The sequence below is a fragment of the Xyrauchen texanus genome, chromosome 30 (assembly GCF_025860055.1).
Source record: "Xyrauchen texanus isolate HMW12.3.18 chromosome 30, RBS_HiC_50CHRs, whole genome shotgun sequence".
Lineage (NCBI taxonomy): Eukaryota > Metazoa > Chordata > Actinopteri > Cypriniformes > Catostomidae > Xyrauchen > Xyrauchen texanus.
The window spans coordinates 30,797,698-30,814,571 of record NC_068305.1 but is presented as its reverse complement, the minus strand read 5'-3'; the positions used below and the strand labels follow the sequence as shown (position 1 = coordinate 30,814,571).

Genomic DNA, 16,874 nt, shown 5'->3' with positions numbered 1-16,874 from the left:
AAGCACATTTACAGTTCATATGAGAACTTGTGTTGTTTAAAACTGCACAAGTTCTCGTGTGACCAAGCTTTTGTTCCACAGTGAATAAGCTTTTCATTGTGAATGAGATATTCATTATAATAACCACAAAAACAAAAAGAAAGTCATATGGGTAGAACAACATGAGGTTCAGTAAATTATGAACGAATGTTCATTTTTGGGTGAACTGATCCTTTAAGAGGTCAATTTTGGTTAGGATGCTACCTATGTAGGCATCAGACAGCAAGGCACCTCGCAAGGTTTTGGAACAGAGCTGATAACCGCAGTATGAAACTATTTAAATGCTGATGCAACAAACAACAATCATAAGTACAATTTAAAAACATATTGATTGTTAATGGTTTATTCAAAATAAATGGCATTGTCTTGACTAAAAAATAAACAATTTAGCTTATTATTAATACATTTTAGCATTAGTTACTGTGGCAAAGAAATTATAATAGGTTTTGAATGCTGTACTTGTATGTCCACCAGATGGAAGTGGCGAGACTTGCTCTTGTTTATTTCATAGCAGGAGATCTGTCGTTTAATGGCGAGGCAGAAGCAGGTGCCATTGCGCACTACACTGGACACCAGGGCTTGGCAGTTTTTAATGTCCGCCACTTTATTCTTGTCCATCTCCCGCCCGTCGAGCCCTGCCATAGGAACCAGACACACTTGCCGGTTCCTGCCAGAGATGACAGCCAGCAGCTGCTCTGAGGGAATCAGCTCTATGTGCTGCACTTTCTTAATGTCACCCACACGGATGATTTCTGTAAGGAGGAGAGATGTTCATTGGTCTAACAGCAGTTATTCAGTTCAGTTTAATACTTGTGTGTGGCTCAGTGAGTGCACTTTTTTAAAACACCAGTAACTCATAGTGCAAGCAATTTCAAGGTCATGGGTTCAATTCCCAGGGCACACACATACTGATAAATTGTATACATTCAATGCAATTTAAGTGGCTTTGGATAAATGGGTCTACAATATGCATAAATGTACATGTACAAAGTGCAAAAAGTTGAAATATGTCTGTCTGCTCCAACAAATGATTTATCTGATGCTTCTAAAGCAACCTATTAAATATACACTTTACAGGAAAAGTTGCCCTGTAGCAACCTGAGGTTCAGTGCCTTAATCAAGCAAGGGCATGGTGGTGGAAGCTCATAAATCAGGCCTTTTCTACTACTTGTCGGGGCGGCTGTGGCTCAGGTGGTAGAGGAGGTTGTCCACTAATCGCAGGGTTGGTGGTTCGATTCCCGGCCCACACGACTCCACATGCCGAAGTGTCCTTGGGCAAGACACTGAACCCCAAGTTGCTCCCAATGGCAGGCTAGCACCTTGCATACACTGTCATTGGTGTATGTGTGAATGGGTGAATGAGACACAGTGTAAAGCGCTTTGAATACCACTAAGGTTAAAAAGGCGCTATATAAATGCAGACCATTTACCATTTGCTACCACTCTAGATCTTTTACTACCAAAAATCACGGGCACTGCTGAAGGATTGATAAAGTCTTACCATCTTTGGTGACGTGGATGACAAACAGGCCTTCCTCATTCCCCAAAGCAACCCGCTCATGATCTATAAACAATAATCCTTGGTTAATCATTCAGAAAAGGCATTAATGTTTGCATTTTCATCCAGTTCTGATCTGGCATAAGATTTGGTTGTCTCTGTACCCAAGTTGTTGATGAATAACATGTCATTATGCATCATGATATGAATAACATGATCACACAGGAAGTCGGCATGTTGTTTCTGAGAGTTCCAGTATCCTAGGATCAGCCACATTATGTTGACTCACTTAGAAGCGGCATCTCCCATCAGACATTGTTCCATCCCATCAGCTCAAAACTGTCTACCTTCCTTAGTAGCATGACCAGGTGTGCATTCCGTCAGTCACGTAGGAGACCCAGGTTCAGATCCCGCATTAAAATCAGAAAGTAATCAAGTTTGCGTAATAAGTGTCAAGCACGTTTTGGAGGCTGCACCTTTCCCTCTAACATGGTTAGGTTTACGATTAAGTTTGGGTTGGTTTGGGTATTTTATATCAGTTTAAAAAATATGCATTCTTCAGTCTGTATTACAGTCTGTACAGCTGAAAACAACTCGCTTCAGAAGTCGCTTTTGGCGCCCCCTCCATGGACATTACTGAGCTCACACATGTCCATATGCTCAACAACAGTTACCGCTTCAGCCACTGGGGGCAGTGTTTCGAATTTCAGTAAGCACAGATCAAAATTAGCTAAAGATACAATCTACTGTTTCCAATTTCATTGTGACATCAGTCTGACTGTGTAAAAATTTTTTAAATCACCATTAAGATTTTAGATTAAAATGTATATGAATGAATATTTAGGTGGAATGGGTCATTTGTTTTTGTTGAATCAGATTTGTATGTTATTTGTTTGATACAATTATTTTTAAATGTACTAATATAAATGTAGTAACTCAATTACTATGTGGTCACAGAAATGTATGCAAAAGAAATTCAATAATTGCAAAATTTTGTTTAAAATAGTGAGTATAGCATGTCACACCTATAATAGCAGCAGCTTGGGTGGTTTTGATGAGAGGAAGAGTGCTGTCGTAGGCTTCTTTGGGCACATAGATGAAGCGCTCCTTCAGCTTGTTTTTCTTCAGGATGCGGTGCAGTTCGTTCAGAGCGCTCACCCACTTCGTTCTATCCTGCTCGTTGTCGGCCAGTATCAGGATGCATGTCTTCTGACGGGAGCATGCGGACAGCTGAGATGCCGTTACCTGTTGAATGAAATGGAAAAAAAGACAGCAGAGACAACAACAAAAAATTTAGTCTTTAAATGAAATTATTATCCTAACTCAATCAGTTTTGCTTCAGGACCATGATATTTTGTAGGGCATCAAATGGCGACCCAAAACAGTATCAAAATTGTTAGCATACAAAAGTAAAAAAAAATGTCCATTAAAATGTCCTCGTTAATTTTATTTTGCTATATCTTATCTAAGCACAATTAAATAGTCAGTTGCATTTTATCATAAGCATTTAGCATTATTTTTTTCCCTGCTGTCCACACCATAACAGAATAAAACTGTGACCCATTTTTTCAGCACTGTCATTCAGGGTATAGTCAAGCTGAAGGAGATTGGAAATAGAGGGAACCTCCATAGAGAGAAAAAACAACATGCATGCATACCCTAAAAATGCATGGGATGTCCTTCTTTGTAGCATGAATCACATCAGACTCCAGAACAGAGTTTGCAGAAAACTCCTCATCCCTGAGACGAGAAAGTAAAAGATAGTCAAGCTTGACACATAGACATTTAACACTACATATCAACATTCAAATCTTTTTTGCATTATATAGATGACTTCCTTTACCTCATGTCAATGACCTGGTTAACTATGACACCAGGCTGGGCGCCCTTTCCTTCTCCAAGCTCATACAAGAAAAGTTTAAAGTCACACACCACTGCCCAGACTCTCTGCCAACCCTTTTTCACCCCTGTGGGCTTTGGCACCTGGGAAAGATAGCCACATATTTACTGTACAATGCCATACTTCAAGTAGCACATTCGCAGGTAAACACCAAGAGCTCCTTCTTTGCAAACACTAATACAACACAAAGGAAAACATTTGCAGTTTGATACTAGTTAATAATCTATGTCCAAACAAACCTACTTTATTGCATTGAGTCTGGCCGATTACAGAGGCATAATCTCTATAATTTTATATAATGTGGCTGTTTTAGAAGACCCAAAGTAATAACAGTACCCCACTGTCTGCAACATACAGTATGAAGAGCAAATCTTACCCTAAGATGCCCCTCATATGCAGTGCCAATGCCCTTTTTTGTGTCAATGCCTAATTTCCCCTTGGTTTGATCTGGTGGGACAGGGCATACGGAGGGGGCTTTGTCGGCACACATGACATGGCAGGAGAAGTTGCAGACTGTAAGGAAAGATGCAGAACATTGGTAGTGAGCATTACTGAGTACTTCACCAATAAGGAATTCTGGGCATATTCAGTCAATGATAACATTAAATGAAACCTTTAAAGTAAAAAAAAAAAAAAAAAAAAGTATTATTCCTCAATTCATTCATTTTTAGACTGATACAGACACATCTATTGACCAGGTAAATAAATGTATATGGCCATTGTCCAAAATGATCTTTTTCATAAGTGGCCTAAAAATAGTGCAGAATATTACAGTTTTTTTTTTTTTTTTTGCTATACATAATTATAAAAAAGAAAAAAAAAATCCCAGATTTCCCTACCACTTTTAACACCCAGCTTTCCTATAACTTCTGTTGATCTCACCTTCACAGGTGCAGCCCTGGCGGATCAGTCCCACCATCAGAGAGCAGCAGTGGTTACATTTGGTGGGAATGGAGAAGGACTTCACACTAAACTGATGTGCCTTTGGCTGTGGAGGACAGAAGATCAGACATGGATATATTTACCAGTGAACTGATAGTCACAACTCCCACTATGTTCCATGCGCCACTTAGTGGACATTGTGAAAAGCAAAGCAAATGTATTTAATTTCTAACAAGACCGCCTGACCATGCTGCTGTATAATATTCAATATACAAAAACTGTGCGTAAATCAATTGAATTAAATTTACAGTTTTTGTGACTAACCACTGGGTACCACCATAATGCTGCTGGATTGTTTTCGGGTTCCTGTGTCCATAAGAAGCAATGTAAAAACTACCAAAATGAGCCATCCAGAATGTGAACATGTGTAAGTTGAACAAAAATGTGTTCAAGCTCAAATTGTACAGTTGTTGGCTGTCCCAACAGCTTGTAGTTTTTCATATATGCGTAACTAATCTCAGGCCATAGATTCATGTCATCTACCAACTCCCTTCTTCTTTCTTTTTTGTAATTAACATTTTAATTGATATTTCAAAGCAACCAAAACAAACAAAACATATATACACTCACCTAAAGGATTATTAGGAACACCATACTAATACTGTGTTTGACCCCCTTTCGCCTTCAGAACTGCCTTAATTCTACGTGGCATTGATTCAACAAGGTGCTGAAAGCATTCTGTAGAAATGTTGGCCCATATTGATAGGATAGCATCTTGCAGTTGATGGGGATTTGTGGGATGCACATCCAGGGCACGAAGCTCCCGTTCCACCACATCCCAAAGATGCTCTATTGGGTTGAGAGCTGTTGACTGTGGGGGCCATTTTAGTACAGTGAACTCATTGTCATGTTCAAGAAACCAATTTGAAATGATTGGAGCTTTGTGACATGGTGCATTATCCTGCTGGAAGTAGCCATCAGAGGATGGCTACATGGTGGCCATAAAGGGATGGACATGGTCAGAAACAATGCTCAGGTAGGCCGTGGCATTTAAACGATGCCCAATTGGCACTAAGGGGCCTAAAGTGTGCCAAGAAAACATCCCCTACACCATTACACCACCACCACCAGCCTGCACAGTGGTAACAAGGCATGATGGATCCATGTTCTCATTCTGTTTACCCCAAATTCTGACTCTACCATCTGAATGTCTCAACAGAAATCGAGACTCATCAGACCAGGCAACATTTTTCCAGTCTTCAACTGTCCAATTTTGGTGAGCTCTTGCAAATTTTAGCCTCTTTTTCCTATTTGTAGTGGAGATGAGTGGTACCCAGTGGGGTCTTCTGCTGTTGTAGCCCATCCACCTCAAGGTTGTGTGTGTTGTGGCTTCACAAATGCTTTGCTGCATACCTCAGTTGTAACGAGTGGTTATTTCAGGCAAAGTTGCTCTTCTATCAGCTTGAATCAGTTGGCCCATTCTCCTCTGACCTCTAGCATCAACAAGGCATTTTCGCCCACAGGACTGCCGCATACTGGATGTTTTTCCCTTTTCACATCATTCTTTTTAAACCCTAGAAATGGTTGTGCGTGAAAATGCCAGTAACTGAGCAGATTGTGAAATATTCAGACCAGCCCGTCTGGCACCAACAACCATGTCACGCTCAAGATTGCTTAAATCACCTTTCTTTCCCATTCTGACATTCAGTTTGGAGTTCAGGAGATTGTCTTGACCAGGACCACACCCCTAAATGCATTGAAGCAACTGCCATGTGATTGGTTGATTAGATAATTGCATTAATGAGAAATTGAACAGGTGTTCCTAATAATCCTTTAGGTGAGTGTACAATAAATCAACATTAACACCCACTAATGCCGCTCCCCAATCAAGAACCCCACCCGACCCCAAACGAACATCCCAGTGGTCTTACGCAAGTACACACATATAGAGTGTATAAATAAATATTTATTATATATATATATATATATATATATATATATATATATATATATATATATATATATACTGTATATATACACACACATACACACACATATATACATACAGTATATGTATATACGGAAACACACATACATATTCACATATAATAAACATACAACTCTAAATTATACTCCTCTCTCCACAGACCTACTCTGAGAGTCCCCCAAAAACATCAAATACTTAACTCCACATTGAAGGCACTTAACTCCACGTTGCTCCGAGAGGATTGTCATAAGTAATAAGTGCACTGTAAGTCGCTTTGTATAAAAGCGTCTGCCAAACGCATAAATGTAAATGTAATTTATTTTAATAACATTAACCATCCCAATCATTGATAAATGTAATGAAGACCACCACATTGCATGAAAATCTTTTTATTATAGGATAATACATTTTCTATTATATGGTAGAAAAGGACTCTCTCTTTATAAATCTAGCCAAAAGCTTCCCTTCTTTGTCCCCCGACTCAAAGTATGACTGTCTTGCCCTGAATAGCCAAAACTCCACTTTCTGCGATAAAATAGTATTATATCTGTATTTCAATCGGATCAATTATCTGAGGCCATCAGACGATATTCTGCGCTTCAGCTCTGCCACTGCACTTTTAATCTTCCCTTCCAATGCTACGAGTTCTCGTGCTTTGGATTTTTTTGGTGAATGAGGTATACTGTATAATCCGACACCTATGCACTGCCTCCCAATCCATACCCAGTATACTGAGAGTATACTGAGGACCAGTTGGTCTCCATATAAATAATGATTTCAGTCTTTTACATTTGTTGTAAATAAGGATTTTGTAAAAGGAAAACAATAAAGCACTATTTTATAACTATATTATTTATTTTCTCTATATGTGACAGCATCTCTAAACTCACCAGGGCATGATCTGAGACTAAAATGTTTCCAATTGAGCAAATCAACAACAGATGAGGGATTAAGATATATATATATATAAAATAAAATCTATTCTGGAATAAATTTTATGGACTGATGAAAAAAAATTATAATCCCTACCAGATGGGTTCAAAAGTTTCCAAATATCTGTAAGACCAAGATTCTCACACATCCTGTGAAACATCAATGTTGCTCTAGGGGGCTTGCATACTTTTGCTTCACTATGATCAAGGACTGAGTCCATCAAAAGATTAAAGTCTCCTCCCAATATTATATTATCACGGTGCCATCCACTTGCAACATCCTTTCAAGATTTATAAAAAATCCTTGGTCATCAGCATTAGATGTATAAATATTAGCCAAAAACAACCTTTGTCCCTGAAATTCAGCTAAAACCATAATGATTCTCCCTAATTTATCTTTAATCTGTTTGAGACATTTGAATTGGAGATGTTTATTTATCAGTGTAATGACTTCCCTGCTCTTACTCGAGCCAGCACTAAAGAAAACATGTCCACCCATATGCTCCCAAATGTTTCATCTTCCTGTTTGGAAAGATGTTTCTTGAAGAAACGCAATATCATATTTCTTAGATTTAAGAAAATAAATAACTTTCCTTCTTTTTATGGGGTGCCCCAACCCATTCACATTCCATGTGGAGAGAGATAACCCACTCATATTAACATTTGACATTTTGATATAATAGCAAAAATAAACTGTGTGTCAAAATAAGATTATACAGACCACATTCTCCATTAGTGCAACAATAAAACCCCAAACATCCCTTGAACAAAACAAACAGAAAAAAGAAAAACATGCACATTAACCTTGTGCACAAAACCGCCAACCGGCGTCAATCCTTCTAAACTCAAAATGTAAATGTACGCATACAAGAGCCCCGTGACAACTTTGCTGTTGGATTGCTCAAGTCTGGTGCTTCTGCAAAATTACACAACAGAAAATACTTTGAAAAACAGACCCCAGCCAACCGGCAGAATAAACACAAAGAACATGTAGATGAATTCACAGAACTCTCTCGAAGGTGTGTTCATCCACAAAACAAATTCTAGCTGATATAAAGCCATAAAAAATTACACCATGACTCACTCAGTCCATTAACTTTAAAAAAAGAAGTCCTTTATGTGAGCATGTAGATATTTTGCAGTCATCCATAGTGCCCATTCTCAATCTGGCCGGGAACTTCAGAGTAAAAGTGATCTTCCGTCAATACAAAAGTTTCTAAGCTTCCTTAGACAGTCGAGCCACTGAACAGCGAGTCCGTCCACTCACATAAGAAATGCCCAATGGTTTACTCACCCATATAGTCTATATAGGACAGTGCTTGTTTGGGGCATAAAAATACTTTGCTGCGGTGTCTATTCTCAGTCTGGCCGGAAACATCAGTGCAAAAACGATTTTGTTTCTCCGATCGTGTTTCTCTCTTGTCGAATTCATAAAGTCCGGGAACAAGAAAATATTGTGATTCTTCCAAGAAAGCTTTCCTTTGCTCTTTGCCTAGTGCAACACGAGATCTTTATCGGATGATCTCAGAAATTTGGCGAGAATTAATCGGGGCCTGTCTCCCACAGCAGATCTGCGAGCCGGGACTTATGGCCTGTTATGTCGAGCAGACTCGGGAAGAGCTCGTCTAGGAATTTTACCATATCTCTGCCTTCTTCATGCTCAGGAAATCCAACAATTTGTATGTTATTCCTTTGGTTCATATTTCCAAAATGTGTTGCAGGTCTATTTTTGGATGCGGGCGGAATTAGCGGATAATTCAATTTCTGATGATTTCAGATAATCGATCCATTTCTCAACATCTGCCACTCTTGTGACCAACTCAGAGAATTTTGTTTCCATCGCCGTAATCGATCAACGTATTACAGCGAGATCCTCCAAGTCAGCAACAACCTTTGTCGGAAGATTGACGCTGAATTTCTTCTCCTGCCGCGCTTTCTAAATCGACTTCCCGGCTCGCATGGCCTTCAGAGGCCTCAGCTTCAACACGTAAGTGTTTTTTAATCTCTGCAGATTCTAAGGATTTTGACTTCTTTGCCATATTTACCACAAAGAGCAAATATGTAACTGGCTGTATCGAATCTCACCGGATTTTAATATGAAAATTATAAAAAAAAACGAGCAAAGTGCGCAGAGCTCGTACCTCACACATCTGCCCCTCGCATAGCGTCACGTGACTCCCATCTACAAACTCCTTAAACCTTTGATGGGTGAGGCACTGTAAAAAGACAGTCATTGATGCACTGTAAAGTATCAGCACAGTGGAGCCACATGCTTTTTTTGGACAATTTGTACAAACTTAACACGCTAAACATCATATTATCTGCTTAGAACTTACGCCGATGCTACTGGAAAACACTGGAGAACAGGGAAAGAATACAAGCCTGTGGTATGAATTGGGGGACATTACTACATTGGGGGGCGTTCGAGAAAAAAGGTGGAATTTAATGTGGCTGACTTTATGTTGTGCCTAACAACAAGTTCTTCCTCGCCTTGACTTGTTTGGGACACGTCCCACTCTGTTTGGGGTTTTATTTTTTTTTTGCCATAGCTCTCGCATAAAAAATAAAGCAGTCCTGCCAACTGATAGCTGCACAAAAGGGTCTACTGCAGTATAAATCTCTACTGACTGACACATCTCTGCAGTTGCAGTGTATACTGTATATCAGAATATAGCATCCAGTCATCAAGTCTTGGACAAGAACTGAGAGATATTCAAATAGCCGAAATTCCTCATGTTATCTACCTTCGGAGATGAGTGTCCCAGACTTCCATAGCCTGATCTGACTGGAGTCTGAAGACTACGTGATGAGTGGTCAATCAACTAGAAAGAGAACATACAAACATTTTCAGTGCTGTTCTTATACATCACAAACACATTTTACAATGTAAAAAAAGGTAATGCAAGGGTTAAATACCCCATGAAATCAACATTGGAGGCTTTTAGTCTAAATTAATTAGGTTTAAAGCCATCTATATGCTGGAGTAATAAAGTTAACAAAATTAACAGAAATACACAATTGAAAATGTACAGTCTTCATCATCTTCAAGAAAATGGACCAGAAATATTGATGACTCATCTTGCACTACACATATTTTTGTTCAATCAAATGCCCTCTAGAATGAGAATGTAGTTGAAAGTAGCAAAACATGGTTCATGGCTGTGATGAAACTTAATCCTATTGGCTATTTAACATAAAAGGGACAGCCACTCAATATGCCCCACCCCAACTTCTTGTTTCAGTAGGAAATATATGTCATATATGCTCTCGTCAAGTTATTGCATGGGATATTTAATTATTTAAAGGGTACCTCAATAGGCTCCATGTCACTGGCGGTGGATGGGGAGCGTGAGCGTGATATACGGCGAGATCTTGAGTCGTCATCTCGTGAAGGTGTGTTGGAGGGTGTAAAATCTGCAGAGTCAAGCTGAGAAGGAACAAGAGAGTAATTATCTTTGCCAGTAGTCTTATACGGCATGCATAATGACACCAGAACAACATGCCACCATGCAGAGTGGAACGAACACACATAAAAGTCTTCATAGCGGTATGTCAAGACTATAAAGCGTTTCAGCATAATCATACTTTTACTGGAATCACACCCACTATGCAGAACAAAGCAGATGGTTAAGCATCCAGGCTCCAGGCAAGACATCAGTAAAGGCATGACACACCCACTAAAACACAGACCACACACTCACTACACATGCAAGATGAAATGAAGGACAGAAACAGCATGGAAAAACCACAAACACATCGAACTACCTGGAAAACAATAAGAGGAACCAGATCCACAGCTTATGAGGGTTTTACATAAAATCGTTTTTTGGGTTCAATACAAGTTAGGCCTAATTGACAGCATTTAAGGCATAATGTTGATTACTACAAAAAAATATTTTTGACTACTTGTTTATTTAGAAATAAATTATGCGATTACAATAAGGCGCTTACAATGGAAGTGAATGGGGCCAATCCCTAAACATTAAAATACAAGAGTTTCAAAAGTATAGCCACAAGATATAAACATTAGAGGTGTTAACATGATTTTGGTGTGATAAAATGACTAGCCATATCTGTGTAAATTTATACCCAATTTTACAACTTTGTTATCTTGATGTAACAGCGTAAATCCTGTAAGTGATTTTATTACAGTAAAGTCATGTAGTACAGAGATTTTATTACACTATAATCATGTTGACAAGTATTACGTTTTATGTCTAGTGACTATTCTTTTGAAACATTCTAGTGACTATTCTTTTGTGTATTTTAATGCTTGTGGACTGGCCCTATTCACGTGTAACTGCAATATTTGTGTTATTCAACATTATACAATTGATTGAGCTTAACGCATACTGAACCAAGAACATTCTTTAAAGTGATCTGTAATTTTTAAAGTGATCTGTAATTTAAAGGAATAATTAAGTTCACTTAATTATTTACTCACCCTCATGTTGTTTCAAACCAGTATAAATATCTCTTTCGCACTTCTGTATATTCAAATTTGGTGCAAAGTGACCGGTTGCGACACGCAACAACTAACGGCGTTCAGCATTAACTACTGTACGTAATACCCGGCACAGTGTGTCTTCAAGTGTAATATCACAATATATGCTAATTAGATTTGAGAGCAACTGCGGAAGGGAAGCTACTAACTTTCGGTTTGTTCCTTGCACAAAGCAATAGTATGACTTCAGAAGATGTGAGATATAGCATATATAATGTGACATTCATTTTTGTGTGAATTATCCCTTTAAAGGGGTAGTTCACCCAAAACATTTTATTATCTCATAATTTACTCACTCTCATGCCATCTCAGATGTGCAGATTTTTAGAAGAATATCTCAGCTCTGTAGGTCCATACAATGCAAGTAAATGGTGACCAGAACTCAGAAGGTCCAAAAAGGACATATAGGTGGCATAAAAGTAATCCATAAGACTCAAGTGATTAAATCAAAATATTATGAAGCGATATGATAGGTGTGGGTGAGAAACAGAAAAATATTTAAGTCCTTTTTTACTATAAATCTCCACCAGTGAGCAGCCCCAACCAGTGTGTGGCTGAAAGTAAAAGTTACTTCCACAACAGAATGTTAAAGTGAAAGTGAATGCATAGATTTAAAGTAAAACAAGGACTTAAATATTGATCTGTTTCTTACCCACACCTATCATATCGCTTCAGAATATTTGGATTTAATCACTGGAGTCTTAAGGATTACTTTTATGCTTCCTTTATGTCATCATTTGGAACTTCTGAGTTCTGGACACAATTCACTTGCACTGTGAGGACCAACTGAAATATTCTTCTAGAAATCTTTGTGTTCTTCAGAAGAAAAAATGTCATACACATCTGGGATGCATGAACGTGAGTAAATGATGAGACAAACTTAATTTTTGGGTGTACTATCCCTTTAAGCTTACAAAGTAGTTTTTGTCTTTATAATTTTCATACATCTAAAATTAGATCCAAATATGGAACCAATTAAATTATTTCTATACCCTCCCATTTAACTAGGCTTTAAAAGTGTACCATTAAAGCTCATAGTATGGAAAATAAACCACTAAGTTTAATTAACCAACCCAGTTGCTCTGAAGTTTATCAGTGTGCAATACTTCAAAAGTGTCCACAGTGTCAAATATATGTACATGACAGAAAGAGTCACCAACACAGTTCAGATGCAATTTTTTAAGGACTCATGCAATACAGATATCACCACATAAACAGCTGCCACCCATGCAGTATATCAAATGGGCGGTCACAACCACAGGACACAATATGACAGGGGGATTTTACTGTAACGTAGGACAAAAAGCAGGTCTTACACGTCTGGTTTTGCTTCCCGGACCAAAAGAAGGTGACCGCTTCAGATGGAGAGAGAGAAGATGAGAGAGTCAAACTTCATGTACAGTACATGTCTGATAAATAGGAGAAAGGAGGCTTGAGGATGAGGGCAGGTAGGATCATGTCTAATCTGTAGTTGGATCACTGGGCATACCTTAAGTCTACATGTACAAAGGAATCACTTCACATCAAAAAACTCACAGCAGAAGATTGGGGTGGATCATTATCAGAGGCATCAGAGCCCCTAAAAAGTTGTTGGACACTTAAGCAACATTTAATGTACATGTATAAATGTAATTGCATTAGAAGCTTAATTTCAAACCAACTGGCATCTGAAAACAAATGATATTAGACTTTTCTCAGAACTAACTTGACTTTTTTTAACTATTTTTGCAATGGCTTAAAACAATTGGTCATTTTTAGTGGGTGTATTCAATTTTGAAAGTATTTTTACGTGTGACTTAATTGTTTAAATTGCTTCCGGGGCCAATGTAAGACATTTCCTTGAATTTTATTGATGTTAGAATCCAAAATCTGATCATCAGCATGGTTTCAAGGATGTACATCCAGTGTAAATATACATAGATACAAACTAATTTGGTTGTCTCACTCACATACACACAAAGTTTCCAAAAACTCCCTCCAACTACACACACACACACACACACACACACACTTTTCCACCTGTTTTGCTGTGTGGCTGAGAATAAACAGTTCAATCTGACTTCAGCACAGTCAATTTACTCTCTGCTCCCAAACCTAACAAATGAATGGGCCAAATCAGGCATGATTAAGGGGCTCAGACTGGCTGATTGTATTTGGCAGAGGTGGATGTTAGGGCCATCGCTCAGATGCCACATTTCCCGACTTTCTTTACTGCATCTGCGTGTGACAGTGTGTATGTGTATTTAAATACACATAACTGGAACAGTGAAGTGTCTTTGCATGTCTGCATTTACAAGTGTTAAATGTAATGTTTGGATGATGCAATGAGACATCCCACTAAATCAGAACTGAAGGAGAACTTACATCTTCCCAAAATTCAACTAAAGAAGATGAAGAGGAGGAAAATGAGTCCTGGTGGACAACAGAATGAGAAAAAGATAGAAAAAATAAAACAATAACCACACATTTTATGTTAGGAGAAAGGGCAGAAAATCATAATAATATGATGTGAAAGTATTAAAACTGAAGAAATGGAGAAAGTTAAAGTAAAGTAGAAGAATGATGTTGATCTTTCGTGTAGATGTTATCAAGCTTACGTCAAACTGATCCAGAAATGAAGTGGGTGCATTGAGGAATGCCAAAAAGGAATTCTGGGAATCCTGATGTTTCACACCTATAAAACAAATGACAGAATCTTATTGCTATGAGTGTACCAGTAATGGTAACACTTTACAATAAGGTTCCATTTGTTAACATTAACAACATTATTTAAAATGAACTAACAATGAACAATACTGTTACAGAATTCATTACTCACTGTTAATGTTAATTTCAACATATACTAATAATTTTTTTAAATCATAAGTTGCATTTGTTAACATTAGTTAATGCACTATATGCTAACATGAACTAACAATTAACTATTAATAAATGCTGTAAAAAATATATATAGTATATTGTTAATTGGTTGTTCATGATACTTAATGCAATAAATATTGTTAATGAATGGAAACCTTCTTTAAAGTGGTACCAAAGTAAATAATTAAATAAAATATTGTAATTCTTTAAATCTTGTCAATTGGAAAGCTAAACATTTTTTTGGTCTTATAACATGATACTGTGGGTAGTTGGCATGTAACAAGTCCATGCACATATTTAAATCAATATAAAGTTTTTAGGTTCACATTTACATAAATGTTTACCAAAATCTAACTGTATATGTATATCGTGTAATATAACTGGACACCAGTGCTTTAAATTAGTGACCATTTTAAAACACCTTTTGCCTTCACTAGATCATTTTAATGGTGCAGTTTTGTGACAAATATATACACTGGCGGCCAAAGGTTTGGACTAATGTACAAACTGTACTTTGGCATTTTAATTCACCAAAGTGGCATTCAACTGATCACAAAGTACAGTCATGACATTACTGATGTAAAAAACAGCACCATCACTATTTGAAAAAATACATTTTTGATCAAGAAAGGCCCCATTTCCAGCAGCTATCACTCCAACACTATACTTGAGTAATCATGCTAAATTGCTAATTTGATAATGGAAAAAGTTATTTCAAACTTTTGGCCACCAGTGTGTGTGTGTGTGTGTGTGTGTGTATATATATATATATATATATATATATATATATATATATATATATATATATACACACACACACACACACACACACACACACACACACACACACACACACACACACACACACACACACACACACACACACACACACACACACACACACAGACAAGTATCTCTCAAAAGTGAGTATACCCCTCACATTTTGTAAATATTTGATTATATCTTTTCATGTGACAACACTTGAAGAAATGACACTTTGCTACAGCTTGTATAACTGTGTAAATTTGCTGTCCCCTCAAAATAAATCCACTTAGGGGTGTACTCACTTTTGTTACCAGCGGTTTAGACGTTAATGGCTGTGTGTTGAGTTATTTTGAGGGGACAGTCAATTTACACAGTTATACAAGCTGTACACTCACTACTTTACATTGTAGCAAAGTGTCATTTCTTCAGTGTTGTCACATCAAAAGATATAATCAAATATTTACAAATATGTGAGGGGTGTACTCACTTTTGTGAGATACATATATATATTATTTATTTATTCATTAAGTACAAATATCCTGTGTAGTCTCTCAATTAATATGAGGTCATACAAGCTGCATAATAATTACAAAATAATAAATTATTTATATGTAATAAAGCATGTCACACTGAAGAACTTATCAACTTTCTCTATGCACAGTCAAATTAATTGCATGCTGAGCAGTTTTATGTGTATATATGATCGTGTCACCTCTCCTCATCCTCAGTTCCTCCGTCTCCTTCCTCAGTCTCTCAATTTCTGTCAGCAGTTCCTGGTTCTTAATTTCAGATTCTTGCAATTTGCTGTAAAACAGAAATAACAGATAGGGAAACTGTCACTATTTAAACTTAATAAAAAGAGAGCATGAACAAAAATAAAATATTTTCATCTTAGAGACATTTTAAGCAGTATGTTAGCCTCAGTCACCATTCACGTTTATTGAATACTTGTCCATACAATGACAGCAAATGGTGATTAAGGCTTAATTTGTCTTCCATTGAGGCAATTCATATGGGTTTGGAACAACATAAGAGTGAGTAATGAGAACAGGATTTTAAGAGAACTAAATTCACCAAAAAGTTTCTCTTATCGGGCATGAGTTGTGTCACTGGAGGAATAAGAAAAATCACCCAACAGGACCAAAAAAAAAAAAAAACCTGTTCTGTCATCACGAAAAAGTTTCACCCAGGTTGTTTATACCAGTTCTCTAGTTTCAGTATACTTGAGTAGAAGTATGGTGCATATTTATGCATAAGTGTGGTCTCACCACTCAGTAGCAATGTTGGATGCTTTGACTTTGTTTAGCTCGTCCTGGATGAACTGTTTGGCTCTGATCTCAGCATCCAGCGCAGACTGCAGCTCCAGACGGGCAGACATGTCCAGCTTAGCTAAGCGCCTCATCTTCCACGGCATCTCCTGACAAATCGAGAGAGACCACGCCACATCAGAAGAGCAGATAGAGGAAAATATTTGTTTCATCCTTATCGTTTTTTTATGCTACCATTTA

General features: G+C 37.6%; 1 protein-coding gene across 1 annotated transcript in view; it reads right to left on the bottom strand.

The window, feature by feature from the left end:
* Nucleotides 1-16,874, bottom strand: part of cdc42bpab (CDC42 binding protein kinase alpha (DMPK-like) b) — a 114,523-nt gene that overhangs the window by 16,066 nt on the left and 81,583 nt on the right. The window contains exons 19-31 of the mRNA XM_052098405.1: nucleotides 16,635-16,783; nucleotides 16,079-16,170; nucleotides 14,340-14,416; nucleotides 13,059-13,097; nucleotides 10,549-10,665; nucleotides 9,983-10,060; nucleotides 4,320-4,425; nucleotides 3,814-3,950; nucleotides 3,381-3,520; nucleotides 3,196-3,277; nucleotides 2,563-2,782; nucleotides 1,541-1,603; nucleotides 499-791 (exon numbers count right to left, since the gene is read on the bottom strand). Coding sequence (XP_051954365.1) covers nucleotides 499-791; nucleotides 1,541-1,603; nucleotides 2,563-2,782; nucleotides 3,196-3,277; nucleotides 3,381-3,520; nucleotides 3,814-3,950; nucleotides 4,320-4,425; nucleotides 9,983-10,060; nucleotides 10,549-10,665; nucleotides 13,059-13,097; nucleotides 14,340-14,416; nucleotides 16,079-16,170; nucleotides 16,635-16,783 — 1,593 coding nt within the window. The remainder of the gene's footprint in view (nucleotides 1-498; nucleotides 792-1,540; nucleotides 1,604-2,562; nucleotides 2,783-3,195; nucleotides 3,278-3,380; nucleotides 3,521-3,813; nucleotides 3,951-4,319; nucleotides 4,426-9,982; nucleotides 10,061-10,548; nucleotides 10,666-13,058; nucleotides 13,098-14,339; nucleotides 14,417-16,078; nucleotides 16,171-16,634; nucleotides 16,784-16,874) is intronic.